Source organism: Hippocampus bargibanti, linkage group LG06, assembly GCF_051943395.1.
Source record: "Hippocampus bargibanti isolate YZ-2025 linkage group LG06, ASM5194339v1, whole genome shotgun sequence".
NCBI lineage: Eukaryota > Metazoa > Chordata > Actinopteri > Syngnathiformes > Syngnathidae > Hippocampus > Hippocampus bargibanti.
The window spans coordinates 7,726,751-7,748,996 of NC_142739.1; the positions used below are offsets into that span (position 1 = coordinate 7,726,751).

Genomic DNA, 22,246 nt, shown 5'->3' on the forward strand with positions numbered 1-22,246 from the left:
AGGGATAGCAGCAAGAAGAGGCAGAGGTAGTCCTCAACCAAGCTCCAGTACATATTACTCAATGTTTCCAAAGAGCAAAGAGAATACTCAGAGGTGGGAGGAAGTGATATATGTGTCACAAGTGAGGCATGGACTTGAAGTCTCAAGCTACTTAAAAAAAACAAAAATCAGTCGAATTACCACAAAATTTCAAGTCAGGTCATATTGGGTAGTTGTCAAGAACCCCATTTAAAATGTCCGAAGTTCAGATTTATTGACGAGGGAAAAAAAACGAAATGTAAAGTGCATGCTAAAATTAATGTATTATTATTATTATTATTATGTGAAAAGTAAATGTCCCCACTGCGAAACTAATAAAGATAAATCCAATCTTATTATTATTATTATTATTATTATTATTATTATTATTATTAGTATTATTATTATTATTATTATTATTATTATTGGGCGGCCCGGTCGTCGAGTGGTTAGCACACCGGCTTCACAGTGCAGAGGTCGCCGGTTTGTGTCCTGGTCCGGCCTCCCTGTATGGAGCTTGTATGTTCTCCCCGGTCCCACGTGGGTTTTCTCCAGGTACTCCAGTTTCCTCCCACACTCCAAAAACATGCATGGCAGGCAGATTGACCACTCCAAATTGTCCCTAGGTGTGAGTCTGAGAGTGACTGTTGTACGTCTTTGTGTGCCCTGCGATTGGCTGGCAGCCAATTCAGGGTGTCCCCCATCTCGTGCCCGAAGACAGCTGAGATAGGCTCCAGCACCCCCCGCGACCCTAATGAGGAATAAGCGGAATGGAAAATGGATGGATTATTATTATTATTATTATTATTATTATTTTCATCATGACTTTTGGAAAAAAAAGTCATGATTGAATGATAGTCATTGATAATATCAGAAGCAGACTAAAAAAAATTGTTAGGGTAATTCGCCATACAAACATCTCTAAACATCGCTCTGTAGTCTTTGTTTACATTTTGAACTTCCTCATACGTCATATCTTGCCTACACAATGTCGCATTTTCATTACGTCACATCCTGTCGCGTCATTACTATGCGCCGCATAAATACTCCTGCAGCCCGTTCGTCTCTCTCTCTCTCCATGCTCGCTCCTCCGTCCACACCGCAATGCCCGTGCTCTCCCAATTAAATCAACTTTCTGTTCAAGACCTGGCTCCCTGATGATTTAACCATCGATCTCCATCTACACCCGTCGAAGCAATGAACCAAGGGCGAACGATAAAAAATAACCCAACAGTTATACATAAATGTAATAAAGTAAATCAAAACATTTTGCAGCACTGTTTTTAATTCCACAAGAGAATGTAGCCACAAGGGGGCACAAGCCAGTGTCTTGTTGTGCCGGTCCCAAGCCCGGATAAATACAGAGGGTTGTGTCAAGGAGGGCATCCGACGTAAAAATACGTACGACGTAAAAAAAAAATTGCAAATCAAAACTCTGAATACCATATGAATCGGTCGAGGCCGGTACTGTTGACCTTCAGGGTGCCAGTGGAAAATGGAATACTGTTGGACGAAGAAGGAGAGGAGGGAGGTGTGCCCAGGGGAAAAGAGAGAAATGGAACGGCAAGAATATAGAACTAAGAGTAGGAACTTTGAATGTAGGAACAATGACAGGTAAAGGTCGAGAGCTGGTCTACATGATGCAGAGAAGGAAGGTAGACATACTGTGTGTCCAGGAGACCAGGTGGAAAGGGAGCAAGGCTAGAAGCTTAGGGTCAGGGTTTAAGCTGTGGTGAAGACAAAAACTGCCTTGGTGAAGACAGAAAGAGAAATGGAGTTGGGGTTATCTTAAAAGACAAGTTTGTTAGGAATGTCTTAGAAGTAAAAAAGAGTATCAGATAGAATGATGAGTCTCAAGCTAGAAATTGAAGGCATGATGTTCAATGTTGTTTCTGGGTATGCCCCACAAGTAGGATGTGAGCTGGGGGAGAAGGAGAAATATTGGTTGGAATTTGATGAAGTCATACAGAACATCCCGAGAAGTGAGAGGGTTGTAATTGGTGGAGACTTCAATGGACATGTTGGGGCAGGAAACAAATATGATGAGGAGGTGATGGGCAGGTTTGGACTCCAGATGAGGAACGACTTTGCTAAAAGAATGGAAATGGCTATTGTGAATACGTTCTTTCAGAAGAGACAGGAACATAGGGTGACCTACAAGAGTGGAGGCAGAAGTACACAGGTACACTACATTTTGTGTCAACGGCGCCATCTAAAGGAAATCAGTGACTGCAAAGTAGTGGTTGGTGAGAGTGTAGCCAGAAAGCATAGGTTAGTGGTGTGTAGGATGACGCTGGCAGTGAGGAAGATTAAGAAACCAAAGGCTGAAGTGAGGACACAATGGTGGAAGTTGAAAAAGGAAGAGTGTTGCATGACATTTAGGAAGGAGGTAAGACAAGCACTGGGTGGGCAAGAGGTCCTTCCAGATGACTGGCAAACTACAGCAAACATAATCAGAGACACAGGTCGGAAAGTACTTGGTGTATCGAGTGGAAGAAAGGTAGATAAGGAGACTTGGTGGTGGAATGCGGAGGTGCAGGAGTGTATACAAAGAAAAAGGTTAGCAAAGAAGAAGTGGGACACTGAGAGGACGGACGAGAGTAGACAGCAGTACAAGGAGATGCAGCGCACGGTTAAAGTAAAGGTGGCAAAGGCCAAACAAGAGGCCTATGATGACTTGTATGCTCGGCTGGACAGCAAGGAAGGTGAGACTGATCTTTACAGGCTAGCGAGAAAGAGAGACAAAGATGGACCTGCAGCAGGTTCGGGTGATTAAGGATGGAGATGGCAATGTATTAAAAGGTGCCAGGAGTGTGATGGCAAGATGGAAAGAGTACTTTGAAGTTGATGAATGAGAAAAGTGAGAAGGAACAAAGAGTAGAAGACGTGACTGTTGTGGACCAAGACGTAGCAAGCATTAGCAAGGATAAAGTGAGGAGGGCGCTGAAGAGGCTGAAGGGGGGGAAAGGCACTCGGGCCTGATGATTTACCAATCGAGGTATTGGATTGGATTGGATTGGATTTGCCTTAATTAGTCTCACAGTGGAGAAATTTACATTTCACAGCAGCAAAGTGATGAAAGGAATGTAAATGTGAATGGAAGGTATGGAAGTGTCTTGGAGAGGTGGCGGTGGTGTTCCTGACTGGGTTATTCAACAAGATCTTATATGGTGAACAGAGGCCTGAAGAATGGAGACGAAGTGTACTCGTGCCCATTTTTAAGAACAAAGGAGTTGTACTAACCGCAGAGGAATAAAGTTGATGAGCCATACAATGAAACTCTGGGAAAGAGTGGTTGAAGCTAGACTACTATCAGAAGTGAACATTTGTGAGCAGCAGTATGGCTTCATCCAAAAAAGAGTACGGCAGATGCAGTGTTTGCTTTAAGAATGCTGATAGAGAAGTCCAGAGAAGGTCAGAAGGAATTGCATTGTGTCTTTGTAGATCTGGAGAAAGCCTACGACAGGGTGCCCAGAGAAGAGCTGTGGTATTTTATGAGGAAGTCTGGAGTGACAGAAAAGTATGTCAGAGCGGTGCAAGACATGTATCATGACTGTAAGACAGTTGTCAGGTGTGCTGTCGGTTTGACGGAGGAATTCAAGGTGGAGGTGGGACTCCACCATGGATCAGCTCTGAGCCCCTTCTTGTTTGCTATGGTGATAGACATACTGACAGACGATGTTAGAAAAGAATCTCCTTGGACCATGATGTTTGCAGATGACATTGTGATCTGTAGCGAGGACAGGGAACAGGTGGTGGAGAAACTAGAGATGTGGAGATATGCCCTGGAAATGAGACGAATGAAGATCAGTGGCAGCAAGTCGGAATATATGAAGTAGAGGGATCCAAGTGCAAGAGTGATGCTACAGGGAGAAGAGATAAAGAAGGTGGAGGATTTTTAAGTACTTGGGGTCAACTGTTCAGAGCAATGGAGAGTGTAGAAAAGAGGTGAAGGAGTGTGTGCAGGCAGGCTGGAGCGGCTGGAGAAAAATGTCAGGTGTGATGTGTGATTGGAGGGTTTCAGCTAGGATGAAAGGAAAAGTGTATAAAACTGTGGTGAGACCAGCCATGATGTTTGGACTGGAGGTAGCAGAGATGAAGATGTTGAGGTTTTCTTTGGGAGTGACCAGGTTGGATAGGATCAGGAATGGGTACATTAGAGGGACAACTCATATTAGAGGCTTTGGAGAGAAAGTCAGATAGGCCAGACTGAGATGGTTTGGACATGTCCAGAGGAGAGAGAGTGACTATATCGGGAGTAGGATGCTGAGCCTTGAACTGCCAGGCAGGTTACTGAGAGGAAGACCGAAGAGGAGGTTTATGGATGTGGTCAAAGAGGACATGAAGGTAGCTGGTGTGAGAGAAGAGGCTGCACAAAACCGGGATAGATGGAGGACATTGATTTGCTGTGGCGACCTCTGAAGGGAAAAGCCGAAAGGAAAAGAAGAAGTTTTTAATTCCACAAGAAAAAAAGGACAATACTGTACACTAAAATTGTAAAAAAAAAAAATTGTCGTAAATTGCTTTGATTGTCCATCTTTGATTGAATGTATGGTTCTTTTCCTCAATATTAGCACTCAGGTACCTGCCTGTCAAGCTCTCTCAGACATATGAGAGTTTTGAAAGGCGCTTAGAAATGAAATGCATTCTTATTATATGCATGTTGGGGGGTGGGTTCATGCATCATTGAGAGTGTAAAGTAAATCTTTTAATCAAGCCGAGGTGGTCCTCCACCTTCGTTAGCTGTCAATCATAGCAACAAAAAGCTGGTTCACTCATTCACTCATTCATTGCAAATTTCCGCATTTGCAAATGTCCCCATTGTGGGGAAATGAAAGGCTTTCTGATTCACTCACTCACTCACTCACTCACTCACTCACTCACTCACTCACTCACTCACTTTATTTATTCATTCATTCATTCCAAAATGCAGTCAGAGTTATGATACACTGGATCTCCGGAGCTCATAGGGAAACAGCATCTTTGGCAGATGTTCTGAAAAGGGGGCTATTAATTACATCGGTAGAGGAGAGCAAACATTCATAACTCGCTCAAGTCCCATCCGAGGCGTCCTCTATGAAAAGAATTGATCTCTCGTCAACGATGGGGTCTCCAGCATGGAAATTGACGGTATTAACCTTAAGTGGTGCTTGACTCTACAATGCTCTCACGTTATGCCGTTCGTATAGACACCACTTTTCTCCTTAGCAGAGAATATGAAAGGAATCGGAGGGATGATAGAGAAAGAAAAAGCACCACAGTCTGCATGTCGTGATTTTACAAAGAAGAATTAGATTACCAGAGGAGAGGAAAAGGAGGATATTATGAGACTACATACAATTTCACTGTAATTTGACCATTATGTAGAAAAATACTCATAATAAATTGGGAATGCCATTTGTTTCAATCTCCTGTACCCCTTGTGTTGTGTGTGTGTGTGTGTGTGTGTGTGTGTGTGTGTGTGTGTGTGTGTGTGTGTGTGTGTGTGTGTGTGTGTGTGTGTGTGTGTGTGTGTGTGTGTGTGTGTGCACGTGCCATTTCTGCTGGCTTCTTTGTGTAAATTGAGTTCTGTATAGACATTTCTTGAAAGCTTTTTTTCTCTCCTTTGGGATGTCATTCCCTCTCAATGTTCATATCCGATTTCGATCTCCTTGAAAACGCAGTCACATCACTCGTCTTTTTTGAGGTGTGTGACTGATATTGATTTTGGGCTGGAAGTAAAAATCATCTGCGGTTATGATGGTATGTTTCAGAACCCCCACTTCCCCTTCCGTGTTGTCTCAGTGGGTGAAAGTTTCACAGCAGGCGCCAGCCAACTGCCGTTTTAATATTCTTATTATTCATATTTTTATTAAGAACGCTATAAATAAGGCACATCATAAACAAAGTCGGTCATGAATGTTTCATCTGACGTTGAAAAGCAAAAGCGGATGGTTTCAAATGTTGCTTGAATTATTATTATTTTTGTGATTTATTATTATCAAATTCATGGCATTGTGGCTGTGCAAAGTACAGACAGGGAAAAAAAATGTCTTATTTCAGTTGGTGTAGCGTTTTTGACACAGGCAGTTCAGCAGCGACACTTTTAGCATTGTCGCTTTGGAATGCTAATGTTAGTAGTGAAAGACACAAACCTCAAGAATCACAAATAGGCCGAAATGTTTTGATTTTTAAAAAGTCTTGGTATATATATTTTTTCTTTTAGTGGGGTTTATGTGTAAAAATAAATGCTGGCTGCCAGTGGTGTCTTGACAAAGCTCAGAAAACAGGTGAGCTACGATGTTCGCTAGCTAAGCCTTTAGCCATTATGACGTCAAGTTCAGTCAACAACAACAAATGGCAGCACAGGACGAAATGGCAGCCCCCTCATGATAAAAATGCTATTTTTTCAGTTTCATTTATATTCCACAAACACATTTAGAATCTGGTATTTAGACTCATGGGGCATATATAATAGAAAAGGTCATTCAAAGACATTTCTTGACTTGACTTCACGACTCCAGTAGGGAATTTTAAATGGAATTTTAAAGCCGACAAATCAATACTCTTAAAAATCTGCTTTATTTAGTTAATTTAGATCTTTCTTAAATGTATGGTAGAGGATAAATTCTGGTCGGCTTTTCTCACGGTAGGGTTTGTTACATATTTCTCGTGATAAATTGGGTTTCACTGTACCCTACGGTTATATCAAACACGTTTCATTTCTCAAAACTCTGATAAACGTGCAGTATTTGCCAAGCTTCTTCATTACAAAATGTGTATCAATCATGGGTCGGATCACAACACAAGTAATTAAGTCACTTTAAAATATTTTTAAAAGTGTCCTTTTTTAACTCATTCACTTTTTTTACATTTCACAGCAGCAAAGTTAGAATATTGACTTTTAGGACTATATAAACATTCAATGCAGCATTATAAACCTTAAACTCTCGGCTTTTATTCGAAATAAAGAGTTAATTCCTAAATTATAGGGGTCTAGAGTTATCTGAGCTTGAAATGGGGGCAGCTGTACAAAATGCAATTCATATTGATTTATCACGCTTTAACAACTGCTGAAGCTATAACAAAGCGGTAACATGGACAAAAGGCAAATGTTGCCCCCTAGTGGAAGGGAAAAACATTGCCAGAGGTCTGACCAGCGCTTTATCGGCAACCCCGCAAGAAAAAACAAAATAAAAACAACAAAAAAACAAACATGCTTTTCAATTCCTGAATAAATTCTGGAATGGTAGTGAATGAGTTAGTGTTTTTTCTTTTAGATGAATCAGCCTTTGGTCCGTAACATAGTTCAACGGCAATCTCAGCTGCTGAATCAGCAGACCTGCTTCACTTGAATGCTCACTTACAGTTGGCACACAAACATACGTGTTGCCATATGGAGGCAATGGCAGCACGCCTGGATGATTCGCGCCAGTCAAAATGTATGCAAACAAAACACTTGCTCGGTCTTATGGTTTGCACCCCAAGAATTATTGAGCGGAGCCATCGGGATGATGATGATGTGGTTAGGGTGGTTTCTCTCATAATGGCCATTTTTGAATAGGAGGGCAGGGTCATAGTTCTCGCAGACAATTTAACTTCTGAAACAGAATACAGTGGGACCTTGGCTTACGCACTTAATTGGTTCCCAGACAGAGTGTGTAAGGTGAAAATTTTCTGGAATTTCTTCCAAGTTTCAAGGCACAGTTCAGTTTAGGTTTTAGAGGGTTTGTAAATTATGGGTTTCCATTATTAACTCATTCACTGCCAGACGATGAGCAAAACTGTGTCCACTCCAGTGCCAGGGTTTTTGTCTTTGTCGTATCGTATTACGCATTCACAATCGACTTACTGTATTTTATGAATTAATATTACAGTACTGATTCCCCAAATGTAGTTTGAATTCAGAGGATAGTACCCCACAATCTGGAGGCCACATGTCCTTGTTGTCATTTGTAGTTTCACGAGATAGCCTCAATTATCTAGCTAGCTATTAGCTATCTTGCTAGCTTTCTATCTATTTGAGTTACTTCCGGTTTGAATGAACGCTGGTGCGTGCGGCTGCCGCTTCTCACCAATGGAAAAACTTATCCTGTGACCTTGAGAGCTTTGAAAGGCACTTATACATGAAATGTATTATTATTAATAATAATAATAATTATGTTTACATGGTAAGAGAGTCACATCAGGCCTCCTCATAGCTGTAAATTCTCCAGGAGGACATCAGAAGTGGATAAAAAAGTGGCATCCCATCATCTTGGTGTCAGTGCAAGTAGGAAGAAAGGATGTGGATGATTCATAGGGTGGGGGTGGGGGGGGGATGATAAACAAAGCGCAGGCGGGAGATGTTGCGCTCTGCTTTCGACGACACAGGGGGTAAGAACTGATAAAGTACAGAGGAGGCCTTGATGAAGTTTGTTTGATCTGATGTCAATCATTAGCTTATGGGTCTGTTTTCCATTATGCAAATAGGGCACCTCGGGTGGGGCTCCCACAGAAATAGCAAGGGTGTCAAGCGGAAATGATGAAGTTGTGATTTCTGTCTGGTACGACACACCTGACAACTCCCCAGCTCCCATTCAGGCTGTTAATTGGCTGGATACAATACAGATTAGTACACTCTGAGGCGACTGTTGCTAGGATATCCATATGCAACCGTCTCAGGTACTTTGTACAGTGGTACCTCGGTTTACGAACCCCTTGGTTTACGAACTTTTCAGTGTACGAACGTTAAATTCATGAAATGTTACCTTGGCATACAAACTATTTTTTGGGATACACACAGAGCTGCCACAATGCGTGATGCGTCGTTCGCCAACGAGCCTGTTCTCCGAAAAGAAAATGGCAGCCGGCTTGTTTTGGTCCTCTATTCCCCACCCCCAGTCATCAGTTAAAGCCACGTGATAGGTCACTGTATAAATTCACCCTTTCATACACCCTGTAACCCAAGAAAAGATTCCCACTGTGGTCACTGCTGTCCTCAAAGGGTTCATTTAACACGCTGTAACATACGTTTTACTTCCTGGAACTTTCTACTATCTTTGTGACTGCTTTATTTCCTGTCTATGATAGCACTTTGTTATAGCATCAGCTTTTGTTAAAGCACTGTATAAATCAATATGTAGTGTGTTGCATCGTATAGTTTGTAAATGACACTGTATGTCTCTCAGCAGACCTTACAGAGCATATCCGGCTGCCCCTGTATGGTAAAATATGCTCCTACTTCCTGTCTGTGAGTTGATGCTTTTTTTGGGCCTAAATTATCGCAAGCGAGCAGCACCCCGCGGGAGGAGTCGCGAGCCGTTGTTCGTCAGATCTATTTTCGGCGAGCAGCAGCCATCGCACAAGCAAACTCGTGTGAGGGGGTGGCCGCTGACAGCTTTAATAGTAATCAATCATCTGTCCCTTTGCGCTCTCACCATTTGATAAAGGGCGTCGACGGGGGAAATAAATGGAAGCTGTTATTTGATGTCGTCCCGGAATTATTTTGGCCTCCCCTGTGGACTAAATGGAATTTTGGTATTCTTAATGCAAATATTGAAATGCAGCGGCGGGTTTGCAGAAACAGCCATTTTAGCGGGTAAACCCAAATTTCCCTCTCCCCAGCCACTTCTTTGAACTCTTCCTGAAGTATCCCAAGGTGTTCCCAGGCCACCTGGGAGACATAGTGCCTCCAGGTTGTCTTTGATCATCCCCAGGGACTCCTCCTGCCTCTGGGTCATGCCTGGTAGAGGCATTCTAATCAGATGCTCGAGTCACCTCATCTTGCTCCCTTCAATGTGAAGGACCTTCAGCTTAGCTTTCATCTCCGCTTGGATATTCTGTAAATAAGCAAGTAATTTTGACGCCGTGGTTGCGATGAGTGTTTCAAGGAAAGGAAAATATTCAAGTACAATAAAATTCTCAAGCAAGGAGCACAACGCGTGTGCCTACGATTCCAATGGGACTTCCTTTTCCGGAATTTGAGCCTAGGAAAACACTGAATACAATAGTTATTAATCTGATGATGTGTAAAAAAGTAGAACAGTTCAACGGGAAGTTATTCACTCTAAAATTCCAAATGAAAACAAATGCCTTGAAATCTTGACAAAGCACAGAAAACCTGTGAAATATGAATTAAGACATATCATTAACTATGTAAAATGTAACTTAAAAAATCATAGAAAAAAATTCCAGATGGGCTCTGTAACTGCTTGCTGAATGCTCTGAAACCACACGCCTTTCGACTGTCAATCAAATACCAATACAACAAAATATTGATGCTACTTGAACTACTTACATATTTTGGTGGCTGGAATGTAATTTAGCATGTTTTCTGTGCCGCAACAACAAGGCGCTCTAAAGTATATCAGCTCGAAGCTCCGTCATATACTTGGGCTTTTGTGTTTTCATTTTTTGATGCCCAGTAAGGCTCTTGGCATCATTTTAGCAACATTAAAAATAAATCAAATGAAGTGAAATGGGAAGCAAATAATTAAAGGACAAACGACGTCTCCGGACAAGTTGTGTCCACAAAAAAATTGTAAAATGGCTTCAAATGACTTCTACTGAGCGTATTTTACAAAGATTCCACTGCATGTTGCTATATTTTACGTTTTAAGACTCGCGCTGAATATTCCGGAAGTCTTGTTTTTGAGTTGGTGACGAGTCCGTACATTACGTCACTGAAGGAATGCCCCTGACCGAAAAGACGCATTGTAGCAGTCCTTCCATCACGTCAATGCATTTTGCTGTACTTTTGTCTGAAAACGTCATTTAGGACCAAAAAGAGGCAGAAGAGGGCGACAAAGCTCCATGTAAGGAATTAAACAGCCTGTGGAAACGGGCTGATTAATTCCTTACACGGTTTGGTCGCCATGTTCTGCCTTTTTTGGGTGCGACGTTTCCCACCCCTGATGCATCGAAATGACACGGAATAAATTCTTTAATCGATTGCAAACATGTATGCTTTCTTCTTCAGAACTATTTGAATCATATTCATAACTGGATGAGTAACAAGAAAGCATCTTCTCCGAATCTGAAGCCATTGTTTTGATTCTCGAGCAAGGCAAGACGTCTTGCCGTGACACCACAAACATGGGGGCGGGACCTTCTGAAACTGGCCACTTCCGGTTTCAAATTGAAGTACTTTTTAGACACTTTAAGTCATTTTTATTGGTATTTTTCATTTGACAAAAAAGATCATACTGCGTGTTTTGAGTATTTTAGATGCTATAAAACGTTTTTCTGATGTCAGTTAGGAAACAAAAAAGTGACGTCGGTTGTCCTTTAAACACTTGAATTTCACAATTCAGTATGATATAGTTCCAAATGATTTTTTAGCAATTACTTTCAAACATTGGTAGCCCGGTAGTCAAGTGGTTAGCACGTAGACCTCACAGTGCAGAGCTGCATGGTTCAATTCCTCCTCCCGCCTTCCTGTGTGGACTTTGCACGTTCTCCAAGTTCTGCGTGGCTTTTCTACAGGTACTCCCAAAACATGCATGGGTGGCTGATTGAACACTCTAAATCAGGGGTGTCAAAGTCATTTTTTGCCACGGGCCACAGTGTAGTTATGGTTTCCTCTCGAGGGCCGTTATGAATTTGGGGAACCTATTAGAATGTTTAAATCCCTTCAAATATTACATATAGAGCACACAGCAAATTAATGAATAACTCGTTTTCAAATCTGAAGTCAAGAATAATGACTTTTATTGTGGTTGACATCCAAAAATATGAAATTTTGGCTCAGATTTTAGCAATCATCATGGAATTTAACAAGTTTGATTTGCTTTCGCGAGCCGAAAAAAATGATGTGGTGGGCCGGATTTGGCCCGCGGGCCTTGACTTTGACACCTGTGCTCTAAATTGTCCGAGGTATGAGTGTGAGAGCGAATAGTTGTTTGTGTCTGTGTGCCTTACGATTGGCTGGCAACCGGTTCAGGGTGTCCCGGCTGTCCCGCCCAACTTTCCAAAACAGCTGGATAGGTTCCAGCACGCCCCACGAACCTTGTGAAGATGAAGTGGATAAGAAAAGGGATGGATGGGTATGAGGTATTTCAAAACAAATGTGCTCTGAATTCACTTTTTGGGCCTTTTGAGGATTATTATTTGTCAAATGCGTATGTGCAACTGTCGCGGCTTAGAATTGAAGTGGATTTACGTTGGACAAGAGATGTGAGACAGTACGTTTTTGTCAAATGATGCGACAGTTTGCTGTTTGCTTTTAAAACGTAGCTTGTAGCCGACGTGCACATTTCACCCTGTTGTCCCTTATCCACTGGTAAAAATGATGCTTTGATCCTCTCCTCTTTGATCTAGAACTGCTTCAAATAACAAAGTGGGTGCAGGAAGTGCTAAAGATTGAATGATGCTGTCTTTTGTGTTGTGATATTATTTTGTTTTTTTTGTTCTTTTGACTTCAAGATGGCGCAGCGAAAGTGGCTGCGTTTCCAGCAGCTACTGTATTTTGTTTTTCTACTTCTTCCTTTCCTCTTCCTTCCGTAATTTTCCTGCTGTGAAATGTAAATTTCTCCACAGCAAGACTATTAAAGGCCAATCCAATCCAAATGTAAATGCCAAACTGTCAAATTGTACTGCTGTTTTGATGAAAGTAACAAGTATGACATATGATCGATCAGATACTTCACTGATAATTGTATAACATACAGTGATACCTCGGTTTACGAACCCTTTGGCTTACGTTTCCGAATGTTAAATTTATAAGAATTTTACCTTGGCAAACGAACTATTTTTCGGGATACACACGGAGCTGGCACAATCAGTGATGTGTCGTACACGAACGAGGACGTTCTCCTAACAAGAAAATGGCAGCCGACTTGTTTTGGTCCTCTATTCCCCACCCCCAGTTGTCGGTTAAAGCCACGTGATGGGTCAAGAATGCAGCAATGGGGGGCAGAGAGCGAGTGAAGCCATTCTCCAAAGAAGAAAATGGCTGCTGACATTTTTTGTCCTCTATTCCCTGCCCTGGGAGACCTGGGACCGGATTATTCTCATTTGAATGGCTTCCTATGGGAAATTAATTTTGGGGATACACACTTTTCGCCTTACACACTCTGTCATTGAAACAATCGAGTTCGTAAACCAAGGTATCACTGTATTACATTTTGAAATGTGTGTGGAATATACCGAGTGTATCCTCCTTGGCCTTTTGCGGTTGCTCCCACCACCTGCCTTGACAACATCTTGTGCAATTATAGCCGGACACGGTAACAAGAGCTCCCAAGTGATGCTGTCAGTGTAGCCGCTGCCATGCCTGCAAAAATGTCTCATTACTCTGTCAGGGATCTCCTCTACAAAGAAGGGGGAAAACGTCATTAGGAAGGAATAAGTCAGAGGAATGAGCAACCTCCTCCACCTGACCTCAGTCTCTCCCATGAATAAATGACACTGTGGTACTTTTGGTTCTCTTTTCTCTCCATTGCTGTGCTTTAGTTTTTTTGTTTTTTTTAGAAATAAATTGTGAGATTACTCAAGTGTGTTTGAGTTCCAACTAATGAGGCTCACTATATTACTCATAGACGATTTAACTTGTCAGGAATTCAAGTCAAATTTTTTAAGATGTGATGGCCCAGTTTGGGAAAAGTGTGTCACGGAAGTCCAAGATGGCGCCCGAGTAGGCAGCCGTCAGCAAGTGCTCTCATGAGCCTTGCTTTTTGTTGTTGTTTTTGTCTTGTTTTGTGTTTTCTTTTGTCACTTTGTGTTGTTGTGCGTCATGTGGAATGGATACGGATTGTTTTTCAGTATTTTTGACCACAACATTCATCAAGGAGGAGACTGTGCTGAGCGGTTGCGCCTTTTCGGCAGCATGAATATGCCAGTACTGTTTTTGAATGGGAGGAATGTCGGTGCCATTCGACTGCCATTGCTGGACAGCTCTGGGGCCATTGTGATCCTGTGGGACTTCCAGATACAGACTGACAAGATGGTAATGGCCAACCAACCAGATATTGTGGTCATAGATAAAGGGCAAAGGAAAGCTGTTGTCGTGGATGTAGCGGTCCCAAGTGATGGGAACATCAGAAAGAAGGAACATGAGAAAATCGAGAAATACCAAGGGCTCAGAGAGGAGCTGGAGAGAGCCTGGAAGGTAAAGGTGACAGTCGTGCCTGATTCTGACAGATGATGGCTGAAGAAACCTTTTCATCATTGGAAAACTCCTGTACGACTGAGAGCTTACGCATCACCCTGATAAGTACACTCAATTCTACAGGATGTAATTGTTGGAACAAAGCAAAAGAAGAACTGAAACTGGATTTCTGTTTTGAGATTAAAAAATGTGAATGTAAAAATGTGTAAAAACATGACCACCCCCCACAAAAAAACCAAAGCCTCAAGATACCCTCGTATCATCCTCATCTTGCACCTGAAATCAAAGCAAAGCATGAGTTCTGCTAACAGACGCCTCACAGCCTTTGGCCTAATGTGTGTGTTTGTGTATGCGCATGTGCTCACGCTTGGCATCAAGTCGCATGTTCACAGCCAGTACCATCCACCTGCCAACTGAAGATGCCCTGCGCAAAGGCCTCTAAAAATGGCCCCTTTAGCTCTTTGGAAGCAGTAGCTTGAGACTCCCACTAAATTGGTCACGAATGCAACCTGTTTTTCAGCATATGAGATGTATTTTCATTTGGTCACGTTCAGGCAAGTTAGTAACTTTTAACTCATTTACTGCCAAAAATGTGTCCACTCCAGTTGCAGGATTTTTGTTATTTTCACTGAAATCCCAGGACCCACAGAATATTGAGTTTTAGGACTACATAAATATTCAATGTAGTGTAAAAAGAAAAAAAAAACAATACCCGAAGAAATTCGGGAATAGCGTTCCACGTCATATTTTCAATTCCCGAATAAATTCGGGAGTGATAGTGAATGAGTTAAGTGTTCGAGCCAACACGGCCACTGTATTACAGTTTGTGGTTTAAACTCTCCTTTTTCAGTTGGCTATTGTTTCTGCATTTCATGTAGGTCAGTCCACTACAGATAGCGTATAGACATTCACGCAATGTAAAAATAAATGAATGAATGAATGAATGTACCAACAAACAAAACAACAAACGATCCAACAAATGAACCAACAAACGAACACGTGCACACACATACATACATACATACATAAACCTGTATCTTGTCCGTCTTGAACAGCTGATTGAAGGCTATGACCATCTTGGTTATGCAGTCATTTGGAGGGATGGGGGGGATAATGGGGGACATTGATGATGAAGCAGCAATGTGCCCGTTTCATTGATGGTATTTTACAGTCTGTTGCCATTTGGAAAGCCATTGCTAATCTTCAGTCAACAAGTCTTGATCGAACAGAATTAATAGACCATGATGATAAATACTGCACGTCTGTGGAGGCTCTCAGTCGTACAGGAGTAGGAAAAGACGACAATGAGGTTAATATCTTACCTAAAGAAAATAGAGTCTTTGCTATTTTCGTAAAACAGCAACACCCTTCACTAAATTGCGAAGGTTTGATTTAGATCGTGCTTACAACAGACTTCTTACGGTGGTTACCACATAGGCTTAATCATGCTAATGAGGTGAAACCAGAAACAAGGATAGAAAAATAGGGGTAATCAGACTGGCTTCAGGGAGTGGTCCACTGCTCCCCCAAACTTAGAACAGACACCGATCAGAGCTGGGGTCCAGCACAAGGATCTATCAGAGCAGAAGTCTGGCAAGGCCACTACTGTCCACTAGACATATATGGCCAGGGTTAACAGTATAACTTTAGTTCCCTGACGAAGCTCTTCGGATGAGAAAAGCCATCATCTGTACTTCAAAGAAGTACAGATGATTGCTGAAGCAACCATTCCTCCATAAGAACAAATATCTTTCTTGATATTTTTAAGGACTTTCAGGTACATCTGGGGGGGAGCATCTCGAACCCTCATTCATGTGTCTTATTTTGCCGGTTGTGTTAGATACTTTAGCACTTTTTGCGAACAACGCTATAGAATAAACAAAATCCGCTCAATAACACTGTCGTGTTGTTTCCTGATTTACCCCACAGACCCTGGGCTACTTTTACACTTATCATTCTCACCACTGCTGTGTCGTCACGCCTTTGAAACCAAACACCCTTTCAACCCACGCACCCGCTGATCCTCTCTCCACCCTTTATTGGATAGGGATGTAAAAGTGATGCATTGTGGGAGACCGTAATCTAATCCCGATGCTGGGGGCGATGCATCCCGACGCGTGATTGGCCAATTTTTCTTAATAAAGCCACATCATCACCATCAACGTTTAGGCTTCCTCGAGACTCATGTCACACGCGTAAAGACACACACACACACACACACACACACACACACACACACACACACACAGTTACAACCTGTATTTGACACTTCTTTTTTGAAAGTCCTGTGTAGAAACTCATTCACAGATTTTATAGAAAATCCACACGCATTAATCCGCAGGATACTAAAAAGATTAGCAGGGAATGACATACACAGTGAGGGATATTGCTGTCAGGAATTTTGAGCCTTAAATGGGAAAAAATAGACCTGCATTATCAGGGCTCTTAAATGCACTTCGTTGGCACATGAACATGACAAGCACACTATCCGATAGAATATACACGGTATATGTTCTCCTGTGTTATGTATTGAAAAAAGCGTGGTACCGTCGCGGCTTGGAATTGAAGTGGATTTATTTGGGACAGGAGATGTGAGACAATCTCTTTTTGTTAATGTATGCTGCAGCTTTGTGTTTGCTTTCCAAAATTAGCTTGTAGCAGACGTGCATATTCCACCATGATTTTTCTGATGCACTGGTGAAAAGGAGGCTTTCATCCTCTCCTCTTTCATCTAGAACAGCTTCATGTAATAAAGTGTGTCTTGTACTCAAAAATCATAGAGTAGATGGGGAAAGTCGTTACGATTGCTCAACTGTTCATGTTTTTATGTTCCTGTTGTTATTTGGCTTTGTCTTGACTATTCTATCAATTCTACATTGATTCTCTTCCCACCTTCAAATCCCATCTCAAAACCCGGCGATTTTAAATTGTATTTTTTTTAAATTGCAATTGTATTTTATGTATTATTGTATCTGTTTTTTTCTATGCTTGTCTGTGACTGTTAAGTATCCTTGAGAGCTTTGAAAGGCGATTGAAAATAAAATGTATTATTATTATTATTATTATAGTAGTAGTAGTAGTAGTAGTAGTATTGTTGTTGTTGTGTGAAGCTGTTGTGAAAGTGCTATATAAATTAGGATTAATTGTATTGTTTTGTACCCAGCTGACCGGTTCAGGAAACCTTCAAAATAAGCCTCCCTAACCCAGTCAGGGCTGTAGATCATGGTGACGTCATGGTATAACCACGACCTGCAGGATCATTTCAGCCAACGTCACGAGATTAACAATTCTGAATTTGCACTGGGCCTCCGGTGTCTTTTTAATGAGAGCTGTTCTTGTTCCTGCGGGCTTGGCTAAACAGCGATGGAGTCACATTCACCCTGCACAAGTGTCACATTTTTTTTTTAATCCTTCAATGCCTCAGTGACCGGAAAGCTGCAGGGTTTATGCCAGGTTGCCTAGTTAGTCGGCGGGTGCATCATACACGTAAGACCATTAAATGCCTCCCTCAAATAGATCTCCTCATCGCACTTCAGAGAGACGTGAGCACATTCAAACTACTGTATTTTCAGCACTATAAGGCGCCCCGGCATATAAGGCGCAGGGTCATCTTTTGAAGAAAATGAAAACTTTTTTTTCTGCAGAAAATAAGATATTTGTAGTAATAAGGTGTGTGTTCATTTAATATCTTATTGATATAATATACAGTACACATTCTCAATAACATGCACTTTCAATAATATACACATTTAATATTTTTTACTTCAATAATTGTATATGTTGAATAAATGTGTGAAAAGGGAAGTTGAACCAATATCGAAATGCAATAAAACATATTCTGTCACAAATTCCTCCCATGAAGCTTCCCGTGTATATATTACTGTAAAAGCAAAAAGATTACGGCAATAACCAAGTGCATCAATTGCATCCATAAATAACAGAATACCAATCCCCTCAGTTAATCCTTTACACAGGTCATCACAAAGGAGAAAATCCCAGCACAGGGCAAAATTACAATTACATTTTTTTCTTCATCTGGAATAATCCTGAGATCACCTGAGATAACCCTGAGATCTATATATTTTTTTTTTGTTTCCGACATTATACAGTGTTTTTCATGGTGTGTTCAAAGGCTACCGAAGTCTAGAGTTCTAATGAGTTCAGTTTCAATCATCAAAAAACAAGGCGTGGTGAAACCCATTTGGGAAAGTTGGGAATAAAAACCGTGAGAATTCCACATTGTTTAATTTTTGAGGGGCGGTTTGCTGTTTTCATTTCAGATTTTCTGCCAGTGGTTCTACTTTAATAGGGTGTTCCTTTCAGTTCAATGTGGATGACGGTCAGCTTAATGTCACGCAATGTAAAAAGAGTGCTTTCTTTGTAAAACCACTTTCATCTTGTCTGGAGAATTCAAGGCCAGGGTGGCACTTGACTGATTGAACTGCAACAAAGAGAAAACAGAAGATACAATATTTGATCCTTGTTGAGTTGAGCTCGCTTGAGAAATGATTAGAGATGTCACGATTACATTGTTTTGCAACCAAGTCCAAGTCAGAGTCATTTGTCAAGTGTCAGGTAGGAGCATGTCGCCTACCCTGACAATGAATTGTTTAGAAAAAGAACAACTTCAAAGTCAAAACCTGACTTGAAATTGGTGAGTCGGTCTCATGGGTTCGGTGGATCCTCCACCACAGAGGTCCACCCCTCAGTCTAGTCTGCAGTTAGTAGGCAGTCATTGGAAGAAGGGTTCGGTGAATGAGCATATGAAACTGGTGGGGTTCGGTGCCTCCAACAAGATTAAGAACCACTGCCTTAAACCTCAGTTTCATTTTTATTCTGTCATAAGATAAGTGGTATTGATTCTAGTACAGTAAAGTCTCGTTATATCGATATTCAAGGGAATCCGAAAATATATCGATATAACCGGGACTATCGATATATCCGACCCTGTTTGCATGTAATTTTCTCCGTGCGTGCATAGAAATAGTATCGATATAACCGGGACTATCGATATATCCGATATCGATATAACGAGACTTTACTGTAATTGTAAATTGTTTTTCTCTTGTCAGGTCCTTGGGGGAGGTGCATGGGCAGCGATTGTGGCCCAGGAGGCAGTCAGAGCCGGGCGGTGTGGTGTGCCCATGTGGACGGCTGGACAACACTGCACACCAATTGTGACCAGGCGTTGCGTCCGTCGAACCAGAGGAACTGCTTTCGCGTGTGCGACTGGCACAAGGACTTGTACGACTGGCGTCTGGGCACCTGGAACCCATGCGTGTCTGTGGCCTCGAGGGCTTCTGGGGCTCCACGGCCCATCGTCTGCAGCGGGGGCGAGGAAGGTATTCAGACGCGAGAGGTCGGTTGCGCCCTCAAATCAGATGGGTCGCCTGCAGAGGATGCCATTTGCGAGTATTTCGAACCCCAGCCGCGCTTGGAGCAAGCCTGTCTGATCCCCTGCCCTCAAGACTGCGTTGTATCTGACTACTCCCCTTGGACGTCCTGCTCAAAAACCTGTGGGACGGGTCTTCGCAACCGAGTCAGAAGTGTTTTGGTCCCGCCACTTTTTGGCGGATCCATCTGTCCCAATCTGACCGAGTTCCAGTCTTGCAAAGTGGGGCCATGCTCTGGACCAGAGGGCATGCACAGCCTCAGGGTGGGCTCCTGGACATCCTGCATCCTGCCCCAGACCCGGACGACGCGCCAGGCCAAGCGGCGCAAGGGTAAAGGCCAGGGAAGTGGAGGAGCCAAAGATCCAGAAACCAGGGAACTAATCCAGAAGAAACGGACTAGGAACCGACTGAACCGGCAGGAAAGTTCTTCCTGGGATGTGCAAGTGGGATACCAGACCCGAGATGTCACCTGTGTTCACAGGAACAGCAGCTCGGTTCCACGCAAGTGAGTTTCACTTTTAGCTTTTTCGCCTTGTCAGATGTCATACTGTGATATCACTTTTCAGTGTTCTGCTACTCTCTCAAATTACTATGTTGCGCGTTGATGTCAAGCTGCAATATTCTGATCTGATGTAAGACTATGAAGTCATGCTACAATCTTGTCAAAGTATGTTTTTAAGCGACAATGTAGGGTACGATGTCATTCTACAATGTCACACAGAAACATTACACGATGATGTCACAGTGTGATGTCTTGGTATGTTCTCACGCTACAGTGTTATGACATAGTAATGTCATGCTACAAGTGTTTTGCTAAGATTTCGAGTAAAGATGTTATGCCACTGTTACATGACAATGCTGTGCCACTACGATATGATTCTATGTTATGTGAAATTGTTGGATTATGATCTTGGTCAGATATGATGGTACTTCTATGCTAGTCTACTTCGAGTCCCATGTCCAATGGGAACAATGTCGTCCAAAACAACAGAGTCAGGAGGATCAAATCCTTCAAAGTCCCTCGCAAGGATGCATGCGGGCCACAATTTTTTTCCATGCTGCTTTCAAGGATTGAAGGATAACATCCAGCCACGCCTTTTCTATCAGCTGAACACAATGATACTGTCACGTTCCGAGCGTGACAGGGATAGCTGACTCGTCGGAACGTCAATAAAGGGGGTTGGATCCCTAAGCAGGCGGCAGAGATGTAGGTGCTGGCAGAGATTTTATTACAACAAAAAAAAGTGCTCGTCCGATGATTCCACGGACCCGGAATAACGTGACAAAATAAACCACAAAAAGGGGTACACCGAGTAGCCGGGCGGGGGCGAACCGTTCAGCCTAACAAGCTCGGAAAATAGAATAACACACGGGGGTGGATTTAGCATATCGGCTAAATGCTAAATCGGACAAACGCACACCTCCTTCATATTTCTTAATGATCTCCTTCTTCTTCTGGAGGGGACTTCAACGTGGTGCTCAACCATGACCTAGATACAACTAGCACAAAGAAATCTAGATTACACATAACCAAGTACATTAACACACAAATAAAACAACTCGGGATAATAGATGTATGGAGGGACTCACACACACTAGACTACACACATTACTCCCATCCACACGCAATCTATGCTAGAATAGACTATTTTTTCATGAAGATTGAAGACAAACACCAAGGGGAAGAATGTCGGATTGGTGTCACAGATTTATCAGACCACAGTGCCGTTTATATGACAGTGAAATTGAACAGTAGAAGAAAAAACACAACTTGGAGATTGAACACATAGTTATTGAATGACAAGGAACTAGTACAGGAACTAAAGGGAGATATAATAAAATATAAGAAAGAAAATGATAATTGGGAAGTGAATCCAAATATTGTGTGGGATGCGCTGAAAGCAGTTATAAGAGGGAAATGTATCGCACATGCAATACATCGTAAAAAGACAAGACAAAAATTATATGAAACCTTAACAAGACAATTGAAAGAACCCGAAAACCAACATAAAACAACAAACAATACAGAGATATTAACAAAGATTACAGAAACCAAAAGGGAAATAAATTGAATATTACTAACAGAAATGCAAAAAAGAGCACGTTTTGTCAAACAGATTTACTATCAAGGAGGACCCAAAGCAAATACATTACTGTCAAGAAGGTTGAGGACACAACAAGAGCTAAACACAATACACAAGAATCGGTGCCCCAAAACTAATACAATATTAAAAGAACCAAAGGAAATAGAGGAAGCATTTGAGCAGTACTATAAAACTTTCTATACACAACCGAAGGCAGCAGATGAGGAGAGAATGTTTGGACGGTCTGAAATTACCCTCGATCAGGGAAAAAGATAATGACTTCCTGAACTCTGAGATAACGGAAAAAGAATTGGAGGTCGCGATCAATGGAACAAAAAATGGTAAAGCTGTGGGTAGTGATGGCTTGCCCTCAGAGTTCTACAAGATATTTAGACAAGAACTAGGCCCACTTTTGTTATCTTCACTCAGATATACCATGAAGGGCAAAATTCCCCCATCATGGAAAGAGGCAATCATCTCTATAATACCAAAAGAGGGTGAAAATAAAGAGTTATGCAGTAGCTACAGACCAATATCCATACTTAATGTCGACTATAAAATATATACTTCGATTATGTCGAAAAGATATGAGTCATTCATTCATGTCTGATGTTATCAATAGAGAACAGATGGGTTTTATTAAAAATAGACAGGCCCAGGTTTATATAAGAAAAACTATACAC

General features: G+C 41.9%; 1 protein-coding gene across 10 annotated transcripts in view; it reads left to right on the forward strand.

The window, feature by feature from the left end:
* Positions 1 to 22,246, forward strand: part of thsd7ab (thrombospondin, type I, domain containing 7Ab) — a 126,363-nt gene that overhangs the window by 32,566 nt on the left and 71,551 nt on the right. For all 10 annotated transcript variants that reach the window (XR_016115334.1, XR_016115335.1, XR_016115336.1 and 7 more), the window contains exon 2: positions 19,159 to 19,984. Coding sequence is in view for 5 of the 10 variants with exons in the window: in XM_088998962.1 (XP_088855088.1) it covers positions 19,159 to 19,984 (826 nt within the window). In the remaining 5 variants the exon portion in view is untranslated. The remainder of the gene's footprint in view (positions 1 to 19,158; positions 19,985 to 22,246) is intronic.